General features: G+C 30.0%; 2 protein-coding genes across 6 annotated transcripts; both read left to right on the top strand.

Annotated features, from left to right (window-relative positions):
• The first annotated feature begins 1,491 nt into the window (after positions 1–1,491).
• Positions 1,492–2,375, top strand: LOC119612946 (peroxiredoxin-6-like). Its single transcript, XM_037968841.1, has 3 exons — positions 1,492–1,919; positions 1,993–2,068; positions 2,142–2,375. The coding sequence occupies exons 1-3, from the start codon at positions 1,507–1,509 to the stop codon at positions 2,268–2,270; spliced, it is 618 nt and encodes a 205-aa protein (XP_037824769.1). The 5' UTR covers positions 1,492–1,506; the 3' UTR covers positions 2,271–2,375.
• A 3,682-nt stretch (positions 2,376–6,057) lies between these two features.
• On the top strand, positions 6,058–24,978 carry LOC119612945 (ran-binding protein 9). 5 transcript variants are annotated; one of them, XM_037968836.1, is made up of 14 exons: positions 6,058–6,303; positions 14,219–14,698; positions 15,251–16,235; positions 19,327–19,491; positions 19,571–19,761; positions 20,749–20,936; positions 20,999–21,114; positions 21,195–21,346; positions 21,521–21,864; positions 21,941–22,059; positions 23,881–23,946; positions 23,996–24,144; positions 24,212–24,323; positions 24,398–24,895. In XM_037968836.1, the coding sequence occupies exons 2-14, from the start codon at positions 14,321–14,323 to the stop codon at positions 24,532–24,534; spliced, it is 3,102 nt and encodes a 1,033-aa protein (XP_037824764.1). In that variant the 5' UTR covers positions 6,058–6,303; positions 14,219–14,320; the 3' UTR covers positions 24,535–24,895. The 5 variants fall into 5 exon arrangements, with proteins under 5 accessions (XP_037824764.1, XP_037824767.1, XP_037824768.1 ...); XM_037968839.1 differs by having other exon boundaries at positions 21,626–21,864; positions 24,005–24,144; positions 24,398–24,763; XM_037968840.1 differs by having other exon boundaries at positions 19,333–19,491; positions 21,626–21,864; positions 24,005–24,144; positions 24,398–24,761.
• The last annotated feature ends 396 nt before the right edge of the window (positions 24,979–25,374 follow it).

Genomic DNA, 25,374 nt, shown 5'->3' with positions numbered 1-25,374 from the left:
CTGAACTAGAACTGAACTAGAACTGAACTAGAACTGAACTAGAACTGAACTAGAACTGAACTAGAACTGAACTAGAACTGAACTAGAACTGAACTAGAACTGAACTAGAACTGAACTAGAACTGAACTAGAACTGAACTAGAACTGAACTAGAACTGAACTAGAACTGAACTAGAACTGAACTAGAACTGAACTAAAACTAGAACTGAACTAAAACTAGAACTGAACTAGAACTGAACTAGAACTAACTAGAACTGAACTAGAACTGAACTAGAACTGAACTAGAATTGAACTAGAACTGAACTAGAACTTAACTAGAACTAGAACTGAACTAGAACTGAACTAGAACTGAACTAGAACTGAACTGAACTGAACTAGAACTGAACTAGAACTGAACTAGAACTGAACTAGAACTGAACTAGAACTGAACTAGAACTGAACTAGAACTGAACTAGAACTGAACTAGAACTGAACTAGAACTGAACTAGAACTGAACTAGAACTGAACTAGAACTGAACTAGAACTGAACTAGAACTGAACTAGAACTGAACTAGACCTGAACTAGAACTGAACTAGACCTGAACTAGAACTGAACTAGAACTGAATTAGAACTGAACTAGAACTGAACTAGAACTGAACTAGAACTGAACTAGAACTGAACTAGAACTGAACTAGAACTGAACTAGAACTGAATTAGAACTGAACTAGAACTGAACTAAAACTGAACTAGAACTGAACTAGAACTGAACTAGAACTGAACTAGAACTGAACTAGAACTGAACTAGAACTGAACTAGAACTGAACTAGAACTGAACTAGAACTGAACTAGAACTGAACTAGAACTGAACTAGAACTGAACTAGAACTGAACTAGAGCTGAACTAGAACTGAACTAAACTAGAACTGAACTAGAACTGAACTAGAACTGAACTAGAACTGAACTAGAACTGAACTAGAACTGAACTAGAACTGAACTAGCCAGTTATTTAGTAAGAGGGGCTTTCAAGACTGAATTAGAGATAATAATTACAACAACAACAAACTTTACGAATTATTTACATTTCATCCTAATGGAATTAATGACTAACCTTAACATAATAATGATTAATAATTTAACATTAATTACTTTAACCAAAATCACTCCTTATCTTTAACAAAAAAATAATATTGGCAATAAAATTATCTATATACATAAGTTTGAAATTGAACAACTAATAGTTTTGGCCATTAATTTCTTAATTAATATTCTAATAACAAATCAACAAATTCGATAATAATTTTATCAAAGAAACGTGTATTGCAAAATGGATTATACTACATGAAAAAAATAAACTAATAGACACATGATCCATCTATAATTAATTGGCTTTTTTTAGGGGGGTTGAATACTTTCAGTTTCATTTAGGAAATCTGATATTTATAGAATCTCCTAAAGGGAAACGATACAACATATTCCAAATCTCTAGAGCATCGGCTCTTAAATTTGAAAATACTTTTACAAGCAGTGAATGTACTTTTTTAAATTGAATTTTTTCTTTCTTTTTAGTTGGGTAGTTTTATTCTCCCACCCTGCTGATTTCACACCCGTCTGCACCACCGAATTGGGTCGTATTGCCGTTCATGCTCCCGAATTCGCTAAACGTAATGCCAAATGTTTGGCTCATTCCGTCGATCAATTGAATTCACACGTTGACTGGGTCAATGACATTAAATCCTACTGTTTGGATATTCCCGGAGATTTCCCCTATCCCATTATTGCCGATCCCAATCGTGAATTGGCTGTACAATTCGGTATGTTGGATGAGGAACAAAGAAAAGATCCCGAAGTTGGCAAAACCATACGTGCTCTGTTCATCATTAGTCCCGATCATAAGTTGCGTCTCTCCATGTACTATCCCATGTCCTGTGGTCGTAATGTAGAGTAAGTTTGTTTTTAATTATATTTTTTTTAATTCAATATTTTACTAATTTTCCTATTTTGTTAAATTTTCTAGTGAAATCTTGCGTTGCATTGACTCTTTGCAATTGACCGATCGTCTTAAGGTTGTGGCCACTCCCGCTAATTGGACTGTAAGTTTTTTTACTTACTTTTTAATTATTTTATAAATTATTAATTTTTAATCGTTTTTTTATATAATTTTAGCCGGGCACCAAGGTCATGATTGTTCCTTCCGTTACCGATGACGAAGCCAATAAATTATTCCCCAAAGGCTTTGATAAGGTGTCTATGCCCTCTGGCGTCAATTATGTCAGAACCACTGAGAACTATTAAAATCAGAGTGTGATTTCTGATTGTTTATTGTATTGGTTTTAGAATCTTGTGAAATTTTTTATACGCTAAATTAATAAATTATGTATTTTGAACAAAAAAACGTTATTTTAAAAATGTGTTTTTCTAAAGAGATACATACATATGTATGTATAAAGGTAAAAAATTATTGGATATAAATTTCAAATTTTTCATGTAAATATATTTTTAATTATAAATACAATTTTTTTAATTCAAATCTAATTTATATCTATTTCTCTTTAATATTGGCACTTATTTATTTTCATAACTTACCTTTTATTTCCGCACATTTCATTTCCGTCCTATTTCAACGCACATTTTTAAATTAAACTGCCATTTCATACTAATTTTACCTTTTCACACATCTGGCATCCTTATTATTATACTCTGCTTTTGCACAAACTTTACGCGCTTTTTTACAACTACTACACTAGCAAAACTTTACATTTGCCTTCACAACTATACGCCACGATATTTAATCGCAAATAATTTTTTTCACACATTTCTTTGCTGTAATACTTCATATTTCCCGTATAAACACTACTTTTAGCTTCACTTTAAAATATATTTCATAAAAATCCGTAAACTATTAATATTAAAAAACTTTAATTGAAATTAACTTTACTCGAAAACACAACCGTTGACTGCTAAGAAGAAGAGAGAAACTAAGGAAGTAAAAAACTGAGCTACCAGATGTGTTAGACGAGTTTCGTTAAATAACAGGTGATGCAATAGTGTTGCCAAGATATTTATAAAACGATTACAAAAACGTTAGTTTTGAAAATTAAAAAAAAATATATAGACTATGGGTTAGACTACTGGCTATTCTGCAGACTAGAGTAAACTAGACTAGACTATAGACTAGACTATAGACTAGACTATAGACTAGACTATAGACTAGACTATAGACTAGACTATAGACTAGACTATAGACTAGACTATAGACTAGACTATAGACTAGACTATAGACTAGACTATAGACTAGACTATAGACTAGACTATAGACTAGACTATAGACTAGACTATAGACTAGACTATAGATTAGACTATAGACTAGACTATAGACTAGACTATAGACTAGACTATAGACTAGACTATAGACTAGACTATAGACTAGGCTATAGACTAGACTATTGACTAGACTATAGACTATACTATTGACTAGACTATAGACTAGACTATAGACTAGACTATAGACTAGACTATAGACTAGACTATAGACTAGACTATAGACTAGACTATAGACTAGACTATAGACTAGACTATAGACTACACTATAGACTAGACTATAGACTACACTATAGACTAGACTATAGACTAGACTATAGACTAGACTATAGACTAGACTATAGACTAGACTATAGACTAGACTATAGACTAGACTATAGACTAGACTATAGACTAGACTATAGACTAGACTATAGACTAGACTATAGACTAGACTATAGACTAGACTATAGACTAGACTATAGACTAGACTATAGACTAGACTATAGACTAGACTATAGACTAGACTATAGACTAGACTATAGACTAGACTATAGACTAGACTATAGACTAGACTATAGACTAGACTATAGACTAGACTATAGACTAGACTATAGACTAGACTATAGACTAGACTATAGACTAGACTATAGACTAGACTATAGACTAGACTATAGACTAGACTATACTAGACTATAGACTAGACTATAGACTAGACTATAGACTAGACTATAGACTAGACTATAGACTAGACTATAGACTAGACTATAGACTAGACTATAGACTAGACTATAGACTAGACTGTAGACTATAGACTAGACTATAGACTAGACTGTAGACTATAGACTAGACTATAGACTAGACTATAGACTAGACTATAGACTAGACTATAGACTAGACTATAGACTAGACTATAGACTAGACTATAGACTAGACTATAGACTAGACTATAGACTAGACTATAGACTAGACTATAGACTAGACTATAGACTAGACTATAGACTAGACTATAGACTAGACTATAGACTAGACTATAGACTAGACTATAGACTAGACTATAGACTAGACTATAGACTAGACTGTAGACTATAGACTAGACTATAGACTAGACTGTAGACTATAGACTAGACTATAGACTAGACTGTAGACTATAGACTAGACTATAGACTAGACTATAGACTAGACTATAGACTAGACTATAGACTAGACTATAGACTAGACTATAGACTAGACTATAGACTAGACTGTAGACTATAGACTAGACTATAGACTAGACTATAGACTAGACTATAGACTAGACTATAGACTAGACTATAGACTAGACTATAGACTAGACTATAGACTAGACTATAGACTAGACTATAGACTAGACTATAGACTAGACTATAGACTAGACTATACTAGACTATAGACTAGACTATAGACTAGACTATAGACTAGACTATAGACTAGACTATAGACTAGACTATAGACTAGACTATAGACTAGACTAGAGACTATAGACTAGACTATAGACTAGACTATAGACTAGACTATAGACTAGACTATAGACTAGACTATAGACTAGACTATAGACTAGACTATAGACTAGACTATAGACTAGACTATAGACTAGACTATAGACTAGACTATAGACTAGACTATAGACTAGACTATAGACTAGACTATAGACTAGACTATAGACTAGACTATAGACTAGACTATAGACTGACTATAGACTAGACTATAACTAGACTATAGACTAACTATAGACTAACTAGAGACTAGACTATAACTAGACTATAGACTAGCATATAGACTAGACTATAGACTAGACTATAGAATAGACTATATACTAGACTATAGACTAGACTATAGACTAGACCTATAGCCTAGACTATATACTAGACATAGACTAGACTATAGACTAGACATAACTAGAGCTATAGACTAGACTATAGACTAGACTATAGCTAGACTATAGACTAGACTTAGACTAAGAACCCCCCCCTGTTAAAAAATATACTAGACTATAGACTAAGACTTAGACTAGACTATAGACTAGACTATAGACTAGACTATGACTATACTATAGACTAGCTTAGACTAGACTATGACTAGACTATAGACTAGACTATAGACGAACTATAGACTAACTATAGACTAGACTATAGACTAGACTATAGACTATACTATAGACTAGACTATAGACTAGACTATAGACTCACGATAACTAGACCTTAGACTAGACATAGCACTAGACATAGACTAGACTATAGACTAGAACATAGACTAGACTATAGACTAGCCTATATACTAGACTATGACTAGACTATAGACAGACTATAGACTAGACTATAGACCTAGACTATAGCTGACTAATACTAGACTATAGACTAGACTATAGACTAGACTATAGACTAGACTATAGACTAGTAGACTTCGTTACTATTTTTAACAACTCTGCTAGTTTAAAAACTTGTTTTCTTATTTTTATTTGTGATTTTCATTGCACCGTGTTAAGAGATCAAGGCCAATCGAAATAATGCCTATCCGTCGCTGAAGTTTGAAAAACAACGTCTTGCTTTTGTTTTCAAATTAACATGGCTTAAAGGTAAACACCATTTGTTTGTAACTTTCTTTTATTAATTTGCTTAAATTCTTGAAATTTCATGGCTTAAATTAATTATTTTTTAATTTCAGGCAATTTTTTGCACGGTCTACAATTCGTTTAAAGCTGCTGCTAGTTTCTTAATAGTTAACGGCGGCGTTGACAATATTTGGCCGCCGCAGAGCTCTCGCACTGTGACTTGTGCATTCGTTGTCGTTCGTCGTCGTCGTGACAAGTGTTGAAGAGAAAAATTGTCTAAAGAAAAAAATTGTTTTCTTATTTATAAAATTACAAGCTTAAAATCTAATCAAAAATATTAAAAACCAAAAGAATACTAGAGAAAAACATTGAAATTTTCTAGAAATCTCAATAAATAAACTTCAATTGTGTTGCAAAGCTTAAGAAAATATTGAGTTATAAAACTAAAAAAATATCAAGGTGAATAGAAAAAAAATGAAAAAGAAAAAGTGTATCAGAAGACAAAAAGAAAAAAATATTGTGTATAAAAATATTATTGAAAATCAATCAATTTTTGGCTGTGGCAGATAGAAAGGAAAAACTGCAACTTTAAAAAAAAGAAAATTTTAAGCTTACAAACTACAGAAATATTTCCACACATAATGGCTGTTGTATGAAAAAAGGGATTTAGGATAATGGTTACATTTTGTTATGGAAAATTTTTCTACTTTCATATACATTTTCCTGCTTTTCCCTTTTGTTTATGTTGCAAAAATATACTTGCAACATCATTTATTTTTGTTTAAAATATTTAAATTAATTTTGCCCTGAAGTGCATTAGGAAAATAAGTATAAAATTTTATTTTCCTCTTTTTTTATTATTTCCCAATTAGGGGAAAATTTATTTTTGAGAAGACAAAAGGCCTAAAATGCAACAAAAAACCAAACGGAGAATAAGTAAAAATCAACATAGGAAGAAGGAATTGAGAAAAAAAATGAAGGAAAACAACGAAGAAATTAAGATTTAAAGAAGAATTGTTAAAAAATTATGAACAAAAACAAAGTGTGTAGGAAGTTGTTATTGTTGTGATGTTTTTGTTTTACATGAGTTTTTGTTTTCATTGCATAGAGATGCCAGATCAAATGATTTTGATTTTAACTTGGTATTATAAGGAAAATGTACAAAATCGAGGAGTTTTATGCCATTTTTTCACTTTTATTTACAAAGTCGAAAAAATTAGCTAAAAAATTACAGAATAAGTAAATATTTCACATGAGCATTTTTCAATTTATTATTAACGCCGACAAAATGAGCTTTTTCATCGTAATAGAATATTATTATTTTGAAAAAAAAAAAAAATAGTTTTAAAAGTTACAAATTTTTTTGTAAGATATATAACGCATATTATATTTAAACTCCTATTTTGGTATCATTTTCGTTATTTTTAGGCAAACGAATGTTTTTTTTTATTATACTCAAAGTTTCTCATTTTGAAATTGAGTTTCATATATTTTAATGAAATACCAATTCTTTAAAGCTGTTCCCTAGTCATATAATTAATTCTAAAAGCTTTCGATGTAGTTTAATTCCCTGATGAATTAATACTTATAGAACGTTAAATTTCTTCTGATATAATTAATTTTGTTTGTTGAATGAAAGTTTTGTTTCATAATTAAAAAACATTTTGTATGTATATTGAAAATTTAATTAAGCAATTTTTCTTTTATTCATTTAGTAGTAGAAGGAATTAAACAAATTGGAATGATCATTCATTCGAAGTCATTCATATAAAGAATGAATTATCTGAGGAATTAATTCAATGCATTGTAAAGCCAAGGATTTAATTGGTCGATTATGCATAGCAACCAAACTTGGTATTATGGACGACAACTTTCGTTAGTTGCTAAAAATATATCGATATTGTGTCATCTTTGATTATTTTTACAGACTAGCAACTAATAAATGTAAACAAACAATATGAATGATTTTAAAGAATGGTACTTTCGAAACTTACAAGCTGAATTGAAAATTGAAATAATGCATTCAAATATTTTAAGCCAAATTAAAAGTTTAAGCCAATTATGTCTAAATAGAAATAATTTTTTTGCTAGCTTTTATTATGATCGAATTTATTATACAAAAACTAAAAATATATGAAAAAAAGATAATTTGAAATAACTCATGAAAATTTATAATTTTATTATAATAATGTAAAACCAGCAAATTTTTTCGTTTTAGAAAAGCTATCTTTCAAAATTCTTAAAAAAGAGAAGAGAACTCGGACAAATCAAATGACTTAGTTTGTATTTTTTTTTTTTTTTTGTATTAATAACGAAAAATTTCAAATTCTATTCTTTATAATATCAATTAGCTCGTTTTTTAGTTCTATTTGAAAGAATTGTCGCATATCATTATTTTAAAATTATTGTATCAATCAGGTTGAAAAATATATATTATTTTTGGATCTAGAAAGCACAGACTTACCCCGACTAGACAGAAATATCAGTATTTATGTTGTTTATTTATAAAAAAACTTGAAATATATGACCCGCATCAAAAATAGTGCCTTAAGATATTTTTTTATTCTAACTTGAGAAAGATTTATTTATATTTCACTTCTTCAGAAACATACATGGGAGTAGTTATTTATATCGACTAATTAATTGACGATTTCATTAGCATTAAATTAAAAAAAAATTATAATTATTTATTTTTTTTTTTTTCATTAGCATTATTTTGTCTAATGGTAATGCTTTTTAATGGAACGATTTCATTAGTAATTAGTTAAAAAGAAATATTCATTACCATTATTTAATGGATTTTAAAAATTTTCGAATATTAGTTCGAATTTCGAAATTAATTTCGAATATAATGTATTGTCATTAGGTGAAATCATGCATGCCAATTTTCAGCCCATTCGGAGTAGAAGAGCTAGTTTTAACAGCTTTAAAAATTTTTCGAACACGAGTTCGAATTTTCGAAAATTTTTTTTTTAGTTTTTATGACACAGATTAATTTAAAAACATAAAAAATTTTTCGAAAATAACTTCGAATATTCGAACATATTATTGTATTGTCATTAGATGTACTTATGACTGCTAAATTTCAGTTAATTTGGACTACGGGAACTGGTTTTAAAAGCTTTCAAACCTGTTCTCGAATCTTCGAAAAATTTTCCTGAATTCTTATCAAATATATTTTTCGACAATTATAAATACAAATTAAATTTGTTTTAGAAAATTCATTATCAAATTCATTACCATTATCAAAAAAATTATAATGAAAAAAATATAATTTTCATTAAATGGTACTTAAAATGGTAATGAAATTTTAATGCTTAATGAAAAATTCCCATGTATGTTCAGAAAAATGTATTTTGAAATGTGAAAACTTTTATTAGTTTTTCTTAAATTTTTAAACATTTTTATGATCACAATTATTTCTGTGTCGTGCTGGTCTAATTATGTAAATCTAGAAATTCAACTTCATATCGCAATTAAGCGATAAAATTTTTAAAATAATCTCCAAATAAGGAGCTTTCATACTTTCTTAAAAATAGAGAATATTTCAAGAAGAAAATGATAACCAGGGAAACATAATATACATATGTTCTAAAAAAAGTCTTAAGATTTTAAAAATGCTGTAAAAATGAAAAATATGCTCTTAAAATAGAAGTTTTGAAGATTTCGAAATTATTTTCTGAAATAGACATTAAAATGTATCAGTGTTTGAAGAAATAAATGTTTAAATAAATATAGTCTTTCAGCCTTATTAAAAAACGATTATTACGTGCATATGTTGTCATTGATTATTACAACATGTTTTTATATGGAAAAAGTTTGTGGTAAACCATTGTAACTTTTACAAACGTTTTTGCATATGGCAGTAAATGTTCTTTTTAGAAGTCAATCTGTTAAAGTTTATTAAGATTACTTTATCGTTCAGATAACCAATAAATTATATGAATAATCGCCACAGTTCTTCCCTAACAAATTACAAAGATATTTTGAAATATAAAAATAAAGCATAAAATATCAAAATATGCTCCAAAACCTAGAGATATGCCGTAAATGCTATTTAAATCACTCTAAATTATGATCTTATGAGCAAAATATGCAAAAATAGCGCATATTCAACAAATCGATGGCAAAATTATTCAATTGTTCTGAAGCTTGTCAAGGAGTCCACAAGATTCACCATAAAAACATGCATTTGCATATTTTGGTTTCACTGATTATAACCAAAACTAAAAGAAAATATTCGAAAATTTTCGAGTTTGCTTTTAAAATATCTATTAAGGTATTTTCAGACTACAATACTGAGTATTAACACACTTCAAATTAAAAATATTATGAAAATAATTCGCATTTTCAAAAAATCAATCCGAAAAATACATTTTATGTTTACACTATAATATTTGTAATATTTTTTATCCAATTTTCAATTATTTATGCACTTTTCGTTCTTATTTTTAATGTATTTTTTTTTTGTTTGTTTTTTATTGTATTTATAAAATACATAACGAATACGTATGAAAATAAAAAGTTTTTGAATTGTTTTAAAAAATTTATGAATACCGACCGTATGCCAAAAAAATCAGTAATATTTTTGAAAATCAAATTACAAATTATATTTAAGGCCCAAATAGACTACACAAGCGGCTTATCAAACATACTTTTTTCATTCGCACACACACTACACAAACATTGCTCGTACAAACACCGATTTTTTCACTTTTTTGTGGACTTTCAAAGATACAGATATCAATTTTTCTTAAAAATGTAAATTTTTTGAAAAATTTGTTATTGATGAATATAAACCATACAAATGGTTTGTCAAAAATTCAATATGTTTGTGTAAAAATCAAAATTTTTTAATTTTTGTACAAACAAACAGCAAGCATTTGTACAAACACGAAACACCCTCCTACACTACACAACAGGCTTGCACAAACGTAAAATATTGGTATGTTTGTCAAGCCGCTTGTGTAGTCTATTTGGGCCTTTAGACTAGTAAATTGTATTATGATACAAACATTTTTGACAAGTATTAATACTCAGTATTGTAGTCTGAAAATACCTTTAATGAAATTTGTGACTGGCATGTATTTAACTTGTAGATTCTATAAATTAAATTAAACAAATTTAATATATTTAATAAATCCTTAATTGTAATCTCTGCAGTTAAGAATATCTACTACGCAAAAAGTCACAACTCCCAAATTAACTTGTAATACACTTTTTTCAATGATAAAATAGTATTGTCTTTATGTGGCAACACTTTAATTAATGAGAGTATGTTTCTTTTCATTGTTGTTGTTGGTAAATTTTTGTATTTTCTTTTTGTGTGTGCAGTTTAGAGTTGAGTTCAGAGAGACTGGAATTATTTTTGTTAAAAGGAAAAAAAATAACAAAGAAAGAACAATTTTTTAATTTTTATTAAATGTTAACTAAAGAAATTTAAAAAATAAAACTAAAGCAGTTTATAAACAATAAGAAAATTAAAACAAGTATTTAATTTGGTAAATAATTAACCAAACAGCAAACAAAAAGAAGAACAACAAACAGTTGAGTAAAAAACGAAATTGAAAACAAAGAAAAACCATTATTTATTTTGTAAGTACAAAAATAAGTTTCATAATTTCACTATAGAAAAAAAAGTGATTTGTTTAAATTGTGTATACAAAAATTATTAAATTGTAGAGTTTTTTTTTTTTTCTTCTACTTGAAAGATATTTATTCTCTATAGAGAATAAATGTTATTAAAATGCATTTATCTAGTGTCTTAAAATGTAAATTTCATTTTGTTTGAATAGAAAATTTAGGTCATTGTAGCCTTGACCACATTTACTGCGCACAATTTTATATATTTTTTAATATTAAAAAGAAAAAATTCTGTTTGGTTTTATTATTATTCTTCAAAAAGAAAACATAATTTTATATACAGATAAGTGTAAAGATTTTTATTAATATTCTAAAAATAATTTAATAATAAAGTCCTAATATGTATGAATGAATATTTTCGGGGGTTATTGTTCATTACAAAATGATGGATGAATGGATCGTAACAAAAGAGTCGTGTGTTTCTTATTAGTAATTGTTTATATTTGTAATGCCCCTCATTACAGAGGAGTAGGTAGGTATAATGCTTTAGTATTGATGCTGTGTTATGTATGTTTAGAATTACTGGAACTTGTTTAACGTTAAAGTATACAGATAGAATGTACCGAAGAGTTCAGTTCGCACAACTACTGGATTTTCGCTCTAGAATGACTCGACTAAAAATGGTCAACTTAGCGCAGCGTTAACAAACGAAAGTTTATATCCCATGAAAGAACAATCGGCCACAGTGGAACTATTACAACAACAGACGATTAATTTCAATTCGCCTGTTCGTCCATATAAACCTTAATATGAAAAGTTTAACAATATATTCTCTATTCTCTTTATAAATCGAGTGATCTTTTCAACATAATCATTCGGAATTTTTCATATTCACGTAGTTGTTGAGAACTGATCGACCAGATAGAAGATCTTACCGATCATTTCTTCAATTCTGGTGTAATAGCAGTTATATTTTGTTTATGATCTTTCTATTAGGATCCTGACGATCGATGACATATATTCAATGTTATTGATATTGAAGGGTGTGTTGCGAAGTTCTTCGTTTAAACTGCAATCTTCGGTAATGTTGTTTGAGGTCATTTTATCTTTCCTCTGATTAGATATTTGTTTCTGAGACTTCTCTCAATCTGCTCTCATAGTTCAATATTAAACTTCCCATTAGTATCATTCCGGTTAATGACAACATTCTAAAGATTCTTCATCTTTCATGAGAACTGATCATCTTTAGATCTTGCACTCTTTATGGTGTCTTTGCTGAGATTTTTAAGGGTATTGTGTTGTACCAGGTTTCTTTATCTAACTTATGAAGACTGAACACTTTCAAAATAGCTTTTCCTTTACAAGAGGACTATAACGGTCATTAGTTGGAAATTTTCCAGATCTATTCACCAAAAATGGTATCTTTGGGGCAATATTTGGTTTGGATTTTCTCATTAAGATCATTCCGTTCGATGACATCTGTTGAATCTGATCTGTTGACACCACAACACCTTTTTCTCTCCTAAACGATTTGTGCATGGGGACACCTACACTTCACGCTTTTGAGTGTGATTTAGGATGACAAACATTCTGCTACTTTTCTTAAGAAAAAAGTGGTTAAAATTCCGAAAATTTTTCTGAAAGAAAAGGAGCTCAGATTCTGGCAGCTTTTCTAATGGAAAAGTAGCTCAGATTTTGACAACTTTTCTAGAGAAAAGGTAGTTCAGATTCTAACAAATTTTCTATAGGAAAAGTAGTTCAGATTCTGACAACTTTTCTATAGGAAAAGAAGTTCAGATTCCAACAACTTTTCTATAGAAAAAGTAGTTTAGATTCTGAAAACTTTTCTATAGGAAAAGTAGTTCAGATTATGACAACTTTTCTATAGGAAAAGTAGTTCAGATTTTGACAACTTTTCTAGAGAAAACTACTTCAGATTCTGACAACGTTTCCAACTAAGATTCTGACAGTTTATATAAAGAAAAAGTGGCTCAAATTCTGCGAAATTTCTATAGAAAAAGTTGTTAAGATTCTGACAACATTTCTACAGAAAAAGCTGATCAAATGCTGACAACATTTCTATAGAAAAAGTAGCTCAGATTCAGATAACGTTTCTATGGAAAAAGTAGTTTAGAATCTCTTAACTTTTCTGTAGCAAAGTTTCTCAAATTCTGACTTTTCTATGGAATAGTTCTATAGAAAAGTTAAAACTTCCCACTAATATAAAATTTTATTAATATACACTATTTTGAAAAACAAATCCTAGTTTAGATATGAGTTTTTCAAAATCGTGACTGAAAAAATATTTAAATCTTTGTTTAAAATCTATCTGGCATATGGTGGTGATGATGTCACATTGTTTGAATTGTAAAAAAAAAAAGATTTTTTTGTTTTATAAACATTTATCTTTTTGAGCTAAAACAAATGAAGACTAAAGAAAACTTAAATATTATATTTTTATTTTGTTTCTTTATTTTCCCCCTTTTTAAATATACACGATTTCCAGGCATTGCGTCGTCGTATAAAAACTAGTAAATAATTTGCAAACAAATTGATTTTATAGATTCTATTAAAACAACAAATCAAAGCCAAACTAACAGCCAATCAAGCAACCAAACCAAATAAATTAAAAGAACGCAAATTTCTTATCAAAAATATTACAAAAAAACTTTTCTTTACTACACAACTGGGCAAAGAAAAAGAAAGAAATTTCAAAAAAATATATATTAAATAAATATATGTAAAGGGTATTTACTGCATATTTCCAATCATTAAATTATATTTTACTTAGCGAAAATAAAAATAAAAATAATTTCCAACAATTATAAAGCAAGAAAATTGATAAAAAAAAAGTTGAGGGCTAAATAAGAAGAAAGTAAAATAAAGAAAAAAGATGGATTCTGAAAATGATAACGATCAACCGAATTCGTCATCAGCTTCGGCATCGTCGAGTAGTAGTAATAATAGCAGTAGTAGCAATCTTTTAGGCCATTTGCCAATGTTACCATTTATGAGATCAACGGACGATGATGAACAGGAGGCAGATGGCGAGGCGGATGGCAATGATGATGATTTAAATGAAGAACCGATGCCATTACAACCACCCGTAACAGTGGCAATGGCAACGGCAGCTCAACCAGCATCAGCTTCAGTGCAACAGCCAACCTTGGCTCCAATTACTACTACTACAAGTTCTAGTTCTTCTGCTATAACAACAGCAGCAGCAACAACAACTGCCGCCTCAACATCGGCTGGTAGAGAGGAGCCAATGGTAGGTGCTGAGCAGTTAGCTGTATTGACTACGTCGTCGTCGTCGTCGGCTTCTTCATTGCCGCCATCATCCTCATCATTAGCATCATCATCATCCATATCAACAACAGCAACATCATTTGCCATCTTGCCACCTTCAGCATTTTTACCTTCAGCCAATCCTTCACAAGTAATATTTTCTCCCTGTTTATTTAATAATCCCTCCTTTAACTCCTCAAATGCTAATTCGTTTTCCAATAATAATTTTAACGATACGCCACTTGTTACAACTCCCCCCACTACTGCTTTCTCTGTTCAAGTACTTTCTTCTAGTTCCCAAATTACGAATAACACAATATCATTGACCATTTCCTCGCCATCTTCTTCGGCTGCTACATCAGTCACTTCATCATCATTAACAACTACAACTACATCTAGTTCATCATCATCATCATCACAAACATTTCATGAAATTCACCCTAACTTGGCACAATCCCACCACCAAGAACAATTGTCATTGTTACATGAACAAAGTCCTATTCCCAGTACATCTTTTTCTTATTCCTCCCCACAGCAACAACATCAAGCTTCACCAGCACCACAAGCACAATCAATACAACAGCCAGCTTCATCCATAGAATCAGCGTCATCATCATCATCCGCAACATTGCAGCAACAATTGGCGGCGGGTCAGTCCCAGCAAGAGCGTGGAGAGCAGCAGCTGACTGCTCAAATAAATCGTAACGATATTGCTGATACAATTGATGCTTCGGCTGTCATTGTACAACCATTAGAAGCGAATGCTGAACATCAACAACATCCTCATCTTTATCCGCAGGAGGCAGCTAATAGTGGTGAAGAAGTAGAAGTAGAACAGCGGCAAAACGATATTCATTTAGATGACAACGATAATAACGATTTCGATGTGGATTTAAATTTGCGAAATGACGACGCTTTAGCAACAAATCAACAGCAGCAGCAAGAACCGCAACAACAACAATCTATTCCTTTAGATACTTCCGCTTCAGGTTCAGCTGGTCCTTCATCATCGGGACAACAACAGCAGCAGCAACAAACGCCACAACCACCAACAACACTGCCGTTATTGCTTCAACAGCAGCAACAACAACCACAACAAACGGAAGAATCTAAACATTTACCGTCCTACGATCATCATTATCACAATCCACGTGAATTTCATTTACACGCTCATCCGTATCAACATCCTTGTGTTTACCCTTACGGATATCGTTCATCATCACCGACACACAATCAACAACAACAACAACAGTCGAACGGTGCCACCCTGAATAGCAGCAACAATAATATTATGTTTGGCACCAGCATGTCATCAGATCGTAATCACGGTTCATCCACATCTGGTGGTCTAGGCGGTGGCGGTATTGCCTCTAGCCCTAATAATCAAGTTGTCGATCGTCTAAAGTTATTGTATCCAAATGTCAATGAAAACGAAACACCATTGCCGCGTTGCTGGAGTCCACATGATAAGTGTCTATCGATTGGATTATCGCAAAACAATTTACGAGTTCATTTTAAAGGTGAGTACAGATTTTTTTCTTGTTTTTTTGGTAATTAAAATGTTATTATTTGTTTTTTTAAAAAGTACATATGCGAGATAAATAACTGTTGATTTTTGCCAAGAGATTTGGTTGTTATTTTATTTATAAATAAATTAGTCATTAATTCATTGTTATTTATTTAGATGGTTTACTTTCAACTACAACCGCAGCAAGAGAAACTTGACAACTTTTCTGGGGAAGAAGTTGCTCAGAGTGTGACAAGTTTTCTATAGAAAAAGTTGCTCAAATTGTGACAAGTTTTCTATAGAAAAGGTTGCTCAGATTGTGACAACTTTTCTCTAGAAAAAGTTGCTCAGATTGTAACATATTGTGACGGCTTTTCTATAGAAAAGGTTGCTCAGATTGTAACAACTTTTCTATAGAAAAAGTTGCTCCGATTGCGACAACTTTTCTATAGAAAAAGTTGCCCAGATTGTGACAACTTTTCTATAGAAAAGGTTGCTCAGATTGTGACAACTTTCCTATAGAAAAAGTTGGTCAGATGGTGACAACTTTTCTATAGAAAAAGTTGCTCAGATTGTGACAACTTTTCTATAGAAAAGGTTGCTCAGATTGTAACAACTTTTCTATAGAAAAAGTTGCACCGATTGTGACAACTTTTCTAAAGAATAAGTTGCTCCGATTGTGACAACTTTTCTATAGAAAAAGTTGCTTAGATTGTGACAACTTTTCTTTAGAAAAAGTTGCTCCGATTGTGACAACTTTTCTATAGAAATAGTTGCTCAGAATGTAACGACTTTTCTGTAGAAAAAGTTTGCTCAGATTGTGACAACTTTTATATAAAAAAAGTTGCTCAGATTGTGAAAACTTTTATATAAAAAAAAGTTGCTCAGATTGTGACAATTTTTCTATAGAAAAAGTTGATCTGATTGTGACGACTTTTTTATAGAAAAAGTGGCTCAGATTTCGACAATTTTTCTATAGAAAAAGTTGCTCAGATTGTGACAACTTTTCTATAGAAAAAGTTGCTCAGATTGTGACAACTTTTCTATAGAAAAAGTTGCTCAGATTGTGACAACTTTTCTATAGAAAAAGTTGCTCAGATTGTGACAACTTTTCTATAGAAAAAGTTGCTCAGATTGTGACAACTTTTCTATAGAAAAAGTTGCTCAGATTGTGACAACTTTTCTATAGAAAAAGTTGCTCAGATTGTGACAACTTTTCTATAGAAAAAGTTGCTCAGATTGTGACAACTTTTCTATAGAAATAGTTGCTTAGATTGTAATAACTCTTCCATAGAAAAAGTTTCTCAGATTATAACAACTTTTTTATAGAAAAAACTGCTCAGATTGTGACAACTATTCTATTGAGAAAGTTGCTCAGAATTTCACAACTTTTCTAAGGAACAAGTTGCTCTGATTGTGACGACTTTTCTATAGAAAAAGTTGCTCAGATTGTGACAACTTTTCTATAGAAAAAAATGCTCAGATTATGACTACTTATCTATAGGAAAAGTTGATCAGATTGTGAAAACTTTTCTATACGAATATTTGCTCAGATATTGGCAAATTTTGTAGAGAAAAAGTTGCTCATATTCTGACTACTTTTCTAGAAAAAAAGTTGTTCAGATTCAAACAATTATTCTAGAGATAACACTGCTTCTAGAGAAATATTCCTATCCTCTCTAAAACTTGTGTAGTATTCCGGTCCACTTGGTAAGCCTCATCTCCTTCTATAGACCTGAATGTTCTGATACATTGAAGGACATTTTTAAAACTCAAAATTTCCATTTTTAAGGAGTTTTTTGTGACAGAAATAATAAATTATTTATAACAATGTCTATCAGTCTCTTCAACACTTCCCCTTTAAGTTCAAATTATAGAAAACTTCCCCCGTTTTAAGAGGAGTTATAAAAATAAAGTGACAGAAATAAATAAACCAACAATAAAACAAACAGGGAGCAATGAACTTGAATGGAAAGTGCAATGTAACTTCACAAAAAAAAAACTCAAAAAGGAATTGTACAGGAATATGTTGTGTACTTCTTTTTATACAAACAACTGTGTACATATGTATAACATCCCACTTTTTTTTTTTTGGTTATTTGTTATTAAAGTAAAATACATAAAGTAAAAAATGAAAACATACATATTCTTCTACTTGTAACCCAGTCAGCAGGATAGGCAGACAACCAGTAGATTTGTATGTAACCCTTTTTTGTGACATTGTTTGTTAAGAGCTAGAAGGAGTAAATATGTGAGACATTACTTACTTGAGTGTAGCTAAATAGTCTAGAGAGTAGTGACACTTTAAATCTGCTATATTGAAGAGTTGATGGTTCATTTGTTATTTAATTAAAATGTAGGACCATTAGCATTCTTAAAGGACATGATCAGGTTAAAAGCAAGTTGCTTATTCTTTATTGAAACATGAATTCTCCACCATAACGACTTGCAGGATGTCCACCACCAGAAATAAAACAAAATCTATACTCTGGATCAAACATCAACATCTTTCATATAACAATAGAAAGAGAAATATAAAAAAACCAGTTGCTAATAATTAGACAATTAATAAAAAATTTATTTTAAATTATTTTTTTATAAAAATTTCCTATAAATGTAACTTTTTATTTTGCAATTTAATTGTTTTGTTTTGAATATTTTTTATATTTCTTTATTTTTTCCTATTTACTTCTCTTCCTGATTTTCTATAACAAAACAACAAACCACAAAAATGCAATTTTAACGAAAGTATTTTTTTGTTCTTATTGTAAAACACTATAACTGTCTCACTCTAACTTAAGCAACATTAACATAAAGTAACAGTTTGTTTTTATTTGTATTTGTTTTTGTTTAACAAACATTTCCCCTTTTTGTATAAAACAAAAACAGCTTGTCTTTGTTTTGAAATTCATTTGCTTTGTTTATCACATTCGCGTGATTTTTTTTTGTACTTTTCAACAGCTGTTTTCACATTCAAAACAAACTGTCAAATTATACTCTTTTTTTAAGAGAGAGAGAGCTAACATTTTTGATATAAAACATAAACTTATGAATTTTTTTTACTTCTTTTCTTTTATATTATGATTTTTATGCCCTTTGCCTAGGAGTAGGTAAACAAAGTAATGATGCAGCTTCAGTACGTACTGCACATCCCATACCACCAGCTTGTGGCATCTATTATTTTGAAGTGAAAATTATATCGAAAGGCAAAAATGGTTATATGGGTATTGGTTTAACAGCTCAACAGTTTCGTATGAATCGTTTACCAGGTAAAGTGTGCACCATTATTGTAATTATTGATTTATTTATAATATTTTTCATATTATTTCTTACTTTCTTTTAACTAAGGTTGGGATAAACAATCTTATGGTTATCATGGTGACGATGGTAATTCATTTTCATCATCTGGTCATGGTCAATCGTATGGTCCAACTTTTACCACAGGCGACATTATTGGTTGTTGTGTGAATTTCGTTGATAATACTTGTTTTTATACAAAGAATGGCATTGATTTGGGTATAGCTTTCAGAGATTTACCGGTAAGTTTAGAGCAACTTTATTTATAGAAAAGTTATCCGATTAAGAGGAACTTTTTCCATAGAAAAGTTGTATGATTTAGAGCGATTTTTTCTACGGAAAGGTAGTCAAAATCACAGCATCTTTTTCTATATAAAAATTTGTGTGATTCAGAGCAACTTTTTCTATAGAAAAGTTGTCAGATTCAGAGCAACATTTTCTATAGAAAAGTTTTCATATACAGAACAACTTTTGTTATAGAAAAGTTTTCAGATTCAGAGCAGCTTTTTCTATAGAATGAATGTCTGATGCAGAGCAAGTTTTTCTGTAGAAAAGTTGTCAGATTCAGAGCAACTTTTTCTATAGAAAAGTTGTCAGATTCAGAGCAACTTTTTCTATATAAAATGTTGTGTGATTCAGAGCAACTTTTTCTATATAAAAAGTTCTGTGATTCAGAGCAACTTTTTCTATATAAAAAGTTGTGTGATTCAGAGCAACTTTTTCTATATAAAAAGGTGTCTGATTCAGAGCAACTCTTTCTAAAGAAAAGTTGTCCGATTCAGAGCAACTTTTTATATAGAAAAGTTTTCATATACAGAACAACTTTTGTTATAGAAAAGTTTTCAGATTCAGAGCAGCTTTTTCTATAGAATAGTTGTCTGATTCAAAGCAACTTTTTCTATAGAATAAATGTCTGATACAAAGCAACTTTTTCTATAGAATAGTTGTCTTATACTGAGCAACTTTTTCTATACAAAAGTTGTCTGATTTAGACCAACTTTTTCTATAGAAAAGAGGTCTGATTCAGGTCAACTTTTTCTATAGAAAAGTTGTTAGATTCAGAGCAACTTTTTCTATAGAAAAGTTGTCTGATTCAGAGCAAGTTTTTCTTTCTATAGAAAAGTTGTCTGATGCGGAGCTAGTTTTTCTCTAGAAAAGTTGTCTGATTCAGAGCAACTTTTTCTATAGAAAAGTATTCTATATAATATATTTCTTTAACTTTTTTTTAGACAAAACTTTACCCCACGGTTGGATTACAGACACCCGGTGAAGAAGTTGATGCTAATTTTGGACAAGAGCCTTTTAAATTCGATCAAATTGAAGACATGATGAAACAAATGAGAGGTGAAATAAAAGCCGCTATATACGATTTTCCATTGCGTGCTGAGCAAGGAGATCCCACAACACTTTTACAAAAGTAATTTTAATAATGAAAACATTCCAAAATACACTTAATATGAATCAAACTTTATATTACAGAATGGTTAATTCATATTTGGTGCATAATGGTTACAGTCAAACAGCTGAAGCGTTTGCTAGACAAAAAACAGGACAAAGTCAAAGAGAAGATATAACCTCCATACGTAATCGTCAAAGTAGGCTTCAACAAATACAATGCCTGAAAAGATGTCCGTTTTGTAATTGGTGTTTGTTTTCTTATTTTATTATCTTATAGAAATATTAAAATTGGTCATGTCTGGCAAAATGGGTCAAGCTATAGAACAGACTATGCGTATGTATCCTGGTCTATTGGAGAATAATAAAAATCTTTGGTTTATGCTAAAGTGTAGACAATTTATAGAAATGATTAATGGTTCCGATATTGAGGTATTTTAATTTCAAATTCCCTTATCACTGAATTCTAAATTAATGTTTTGTTTACTCTCTCTTTCACTTTATTCTTACTCTCATTTTTTTGAACTATATACCACTATTGCTTTTCTCTGTTTTTGGGCAAAATACAATAACATTCTCTTCCAACGACCATGTACTTTACAATAGTACTGCCCTTCTTCTTCAACTGCTAATAAAACTACTAATACAATAACAACACAAACTTCTGCTCCAAATCAAACTTCGGTCATACAATCTACAAAATTGTATCAGAATGGTAACGGTGGAGCAAATAACAGCAGTAATGGTAGTGGAACTACCGATGCCTCTACATCAACAACAACAACAACAGCTTCATTAGCAGTCGTAGATGCGACAGCTGATACTACCAACACCACCACGAACAACAGTTGCAGTACAACTCAAACAGCAGCAATTGATACAATAAATATTGCACAGAACTTAAGCCACATAACTGTGATAAATACAGATAATGATATAAAAACTCATTCGTAAGTTTAAAAATTAAATATATGTTTTTGATATTTATAGAAATTATTATTATTTTTTTTTTTGTTATATTTGCAGTAATTTAGTTGAGCATTGTTCAACCTCCAATGATTCTCCCACAACAATAAGTAAAAGTAATAACGATAATGACTATTTAAATGATGTGGAAATGGAGAATAATGGTCATACAACAAATGGTATGTATAAAGACAAATTGAATAACTTTTTCTATAGAAAAAATCTGAGAACTTTTCTATGAAATCTCAGCAATTTCTTTTATAGAAATAATGTCAGAATCTGAGCAACTTTTTCTATAGAAAATTTGTCTGATTCAGAACAACTTTTTCTATGGAAAAGTTGTCTGATTCACAAAAACTTTTTGTATGGAAAAGTTGTCTGATTCAGAGCAATTTTTCCTATAGAAAAGTTGTCTGATTCAGAGCAACTTTTTCTATAGAAAAGTTGTCTGATTCAGAGCAACTTTTTCTATAGAAAAGTTGTCTGATTCAGAGCAACTTTTTCTATAGAAAAGTTGTCTGATTCAGAGAAACTTTTTCTATAGAAAAGTTGTCTGATTCAGAGAAACTTTTTCTATAGAAAAGTTGTCTGATTCAGAGAAACTTTTTCTATAGAAAAGTTGTCTGATTCAGAGAAACTTTTTCTATAGAAAAGTTGTCTGATTCAGAGAAACTTTTTCTATAGAAAAGTTGTCTGATTCAGAGAAACTTTTTCTATAGAAAAGTTGTCTGATTCAGAGCAACTTTTTCTATAGAAAAGTTGTCTGATTCAGAGAAACTTTTTCTATAGAAAAGTTGTCTGATTCAGAGAAACTTTTTCTATAGAAAAGTTGTCTGATTCAGAGCAACTTTTTCTATAGAAAAGTTGTCTGATTCAGAGCAACTTTTTCTATAGAAAAGTTGTCTGATTCAGAGCAACTTTTTCTATAGAAAAGTTGTCTGATTCAGAGCAACTTTTTCTATAGAAAAGTTGTCTGATTCAGAGAAACTTTTTCTATAGAAAAGTTGTCTGATTCAGAGCAACTTTTTCTATAGAAAAGTTGTCTGATTCAGAGCAACTTTTTCTATAGAAAAGTTGTCTGATTCAGAGAAACTTTTTCTATAGAAAAGTTGTCTGATTCAGAGCAACTTTTTCTATAGAAAAGTTGTCTGATTCAGAGCAACTTTTTCTATAGAAAAGTTGTCTGATTCAGAGCAACTTTTTCTATAGAAAAGTTGTCTGATTCAGAGCAACTTTTTCTATAGAAAAGTTGTCTGATTCAGAGCCACTTTTTCTATAGAAAAGTTGTCTGATTCAGAGCAACTTTTCTATAGAAAAGTTGTCTGATTCAGAGCAACTTTTTCTATAGAAAAGTTGTCTGATTCAGAGCAACTTTTTCTATAGAAAAGTTGTCTGATTCAGAGCAACTTTTTCTATAGAAAAGTTGTCTGATTCAGAGCAACTTTTTCTATAGAAAAGTTGTCTGATTCAGAGCAACTTTTCTATAGAAAAGTTGTCTGATTCAGAGCAACTTTTTCTATAGAAAAGTTGTCTGATTCAGAGCAACTTTTTCTATAGAAAAGTTGTCTGATTCAGAGCAACTTTTTCTATAGAAAAGTTGTCTGATTCGGAGCAATTTTTTTCTATAGAAAAGTTGTCCGATTCAGAACAACTTTTTCTATAGAATAGTTGTCTGATCCAGGGCAACTTTTTCTATGGAAAAGTTGTCTGATTCAGAGCAATTTTTTCTACAGAAAATTTGTCTGATTCAGAGCAATTTTTCTATAGAAGAGTAGTCTGATTCAGAGTAACTTTTTCTACAGAAAAGTTGTCTGATTCAGGGCAACTTTTTCTATAAAAAAGTTGTCTGATTCAGATCAACTTTTTTTATAGAAAAGTTGACAGAATTTGGGAGATTTTTTCTATAGTGAAGATTTCAAAATTTGGGAGACATTTTCTATAGAAAAGTTGTCAGAATATGGGTGACATTTATATTAAATTCTTTTTCTTTTCAATTCCAGGTAACGTTTGTAAAAATGGCAATACAAATAATTTCAATGATTCTATAGATGCCGATGAAGATATGGGTAAGTTTATTGATTTATATCCATAAAATACTTAAATATTAATAACAAGTCTTGACAGATGTGGATGTTTTACCCTCAGTAAGAAAATATAGTCATGGTATTGAACGTATTTTAGAATTTGGTAAAGATCTCTCACAAATGGGCCAACAATTAGAGAAAGAAAATAAAATGACTGATGAAGAGAGGCAAATGTTGGAGGTAAAGTGTAAAAAAACAACTTTATATGTGTGTTGATTTTAAATATATAATTTGATTTGTTTCCCAGGATGCATTTAGTTTAATTGCCTATTCAAATCCTTGGGCAAGTCCTTTAGGCTGGCAATTATGCCCAACAAAAAGAGAGACTGTTTGTAGAGCTTTAAATTCAGCCATATTAGGTATGTTTGTTATAATTACATTGTAAGTTTTTCTATTATGTGTCTTTAATTCTTGTGGAATTCTTTTTTTGCAGAATCAATGAACTTTTCCAAATGGCCACCATTGGAATATTGTGTTGCCCATGCCAATGAATTACTCAAGGTTATGGCTCAAGCTTCCATAGGCGCTTGTGCTTTTGTCAATATTGCTGATGTGTTTCCAAAAAATTGACCTTCTCAGCCTTAGCTAAAGATGTTTGAACGTTATCCCTTTTTCGGCCTCAAGTTAAATCAACGATCGATTTTTGCCACCAACACTTGTTTAACACGTAAAACATCTATGGCCCATAAAACTACTGCAACAACAACAACAACAGCACTTTCAACTACTTCCAATTGTTCTATTTCTCCTCCTACAACTTCTACAACTACTCCTCAAGCCTTCTAAATAAGGAAAACTGAAAGGAAAAAAAAACATGAATAATCGAAACAACAAATTAGTTTGTCATTTTGTATGTTATTATTATTATTTAAAGCTTTTCTTTGTTGTTAACAAAAAAATAACACATAAAGAAAATACGATTTTTTTTTAATTTATAATTTTTTTATTTTAGAAATTTTTATTATGGAAACGAAAATAAAACTCCAGTGGCAAAAATGATTTTTCTCAACAAGATTATAGTAATTGAAATTAAAAACGTAATTAAAATATTAGAAACTTTAAGTTTTAAAAATAGAAATTTTTGATAAAAAAAAAACGTAATTATAAAAAAACATCATCTAATTGTTGGTTTTTCTTATTGGATAATTTTATTTAAAATTTTATTTAACTAAAAATTTCTTCGTAATTTTTATAAAAATTTTAGAAAATAAATTTCAGAAAAAAGTTGTTCTGAATCAGGCAATTTTTTTTAGAAAAAGTTGCTCTGAATCAGTCAATTTTTTTTTAGAAAAAGTTGATCTGAATCAGACAACTTTTCTATAGAAAAAGTTTCTCTGAATCAGACAAGTTTTCTATAGAAAAAGTTGCTCTGAATCAGACAACTTTTCTTTAGAAAAAGTTGCTCTGAAT

This window comes from Lucilia sericata, unplaced genomic scaffold (genome assembly GCF_015586225.1).
Source record: "Lucilia sericata isolate MDLA Ls3-8-SP2 unplaced genomic scaffold, ASM1558622v1 Contig001882F_arrow, whole genome shotgun sequence".
NCBI classification, from domain to species: domain Eukaryota; kingdom Metazoa; phylum Arthropoda; class Insecta; order Diptera; family Calliphoridae; genus Lucilia; species Lucilia sericata.
This window is presented reverse-complemented; position numbering and strand designations above follow the sequence as displayed.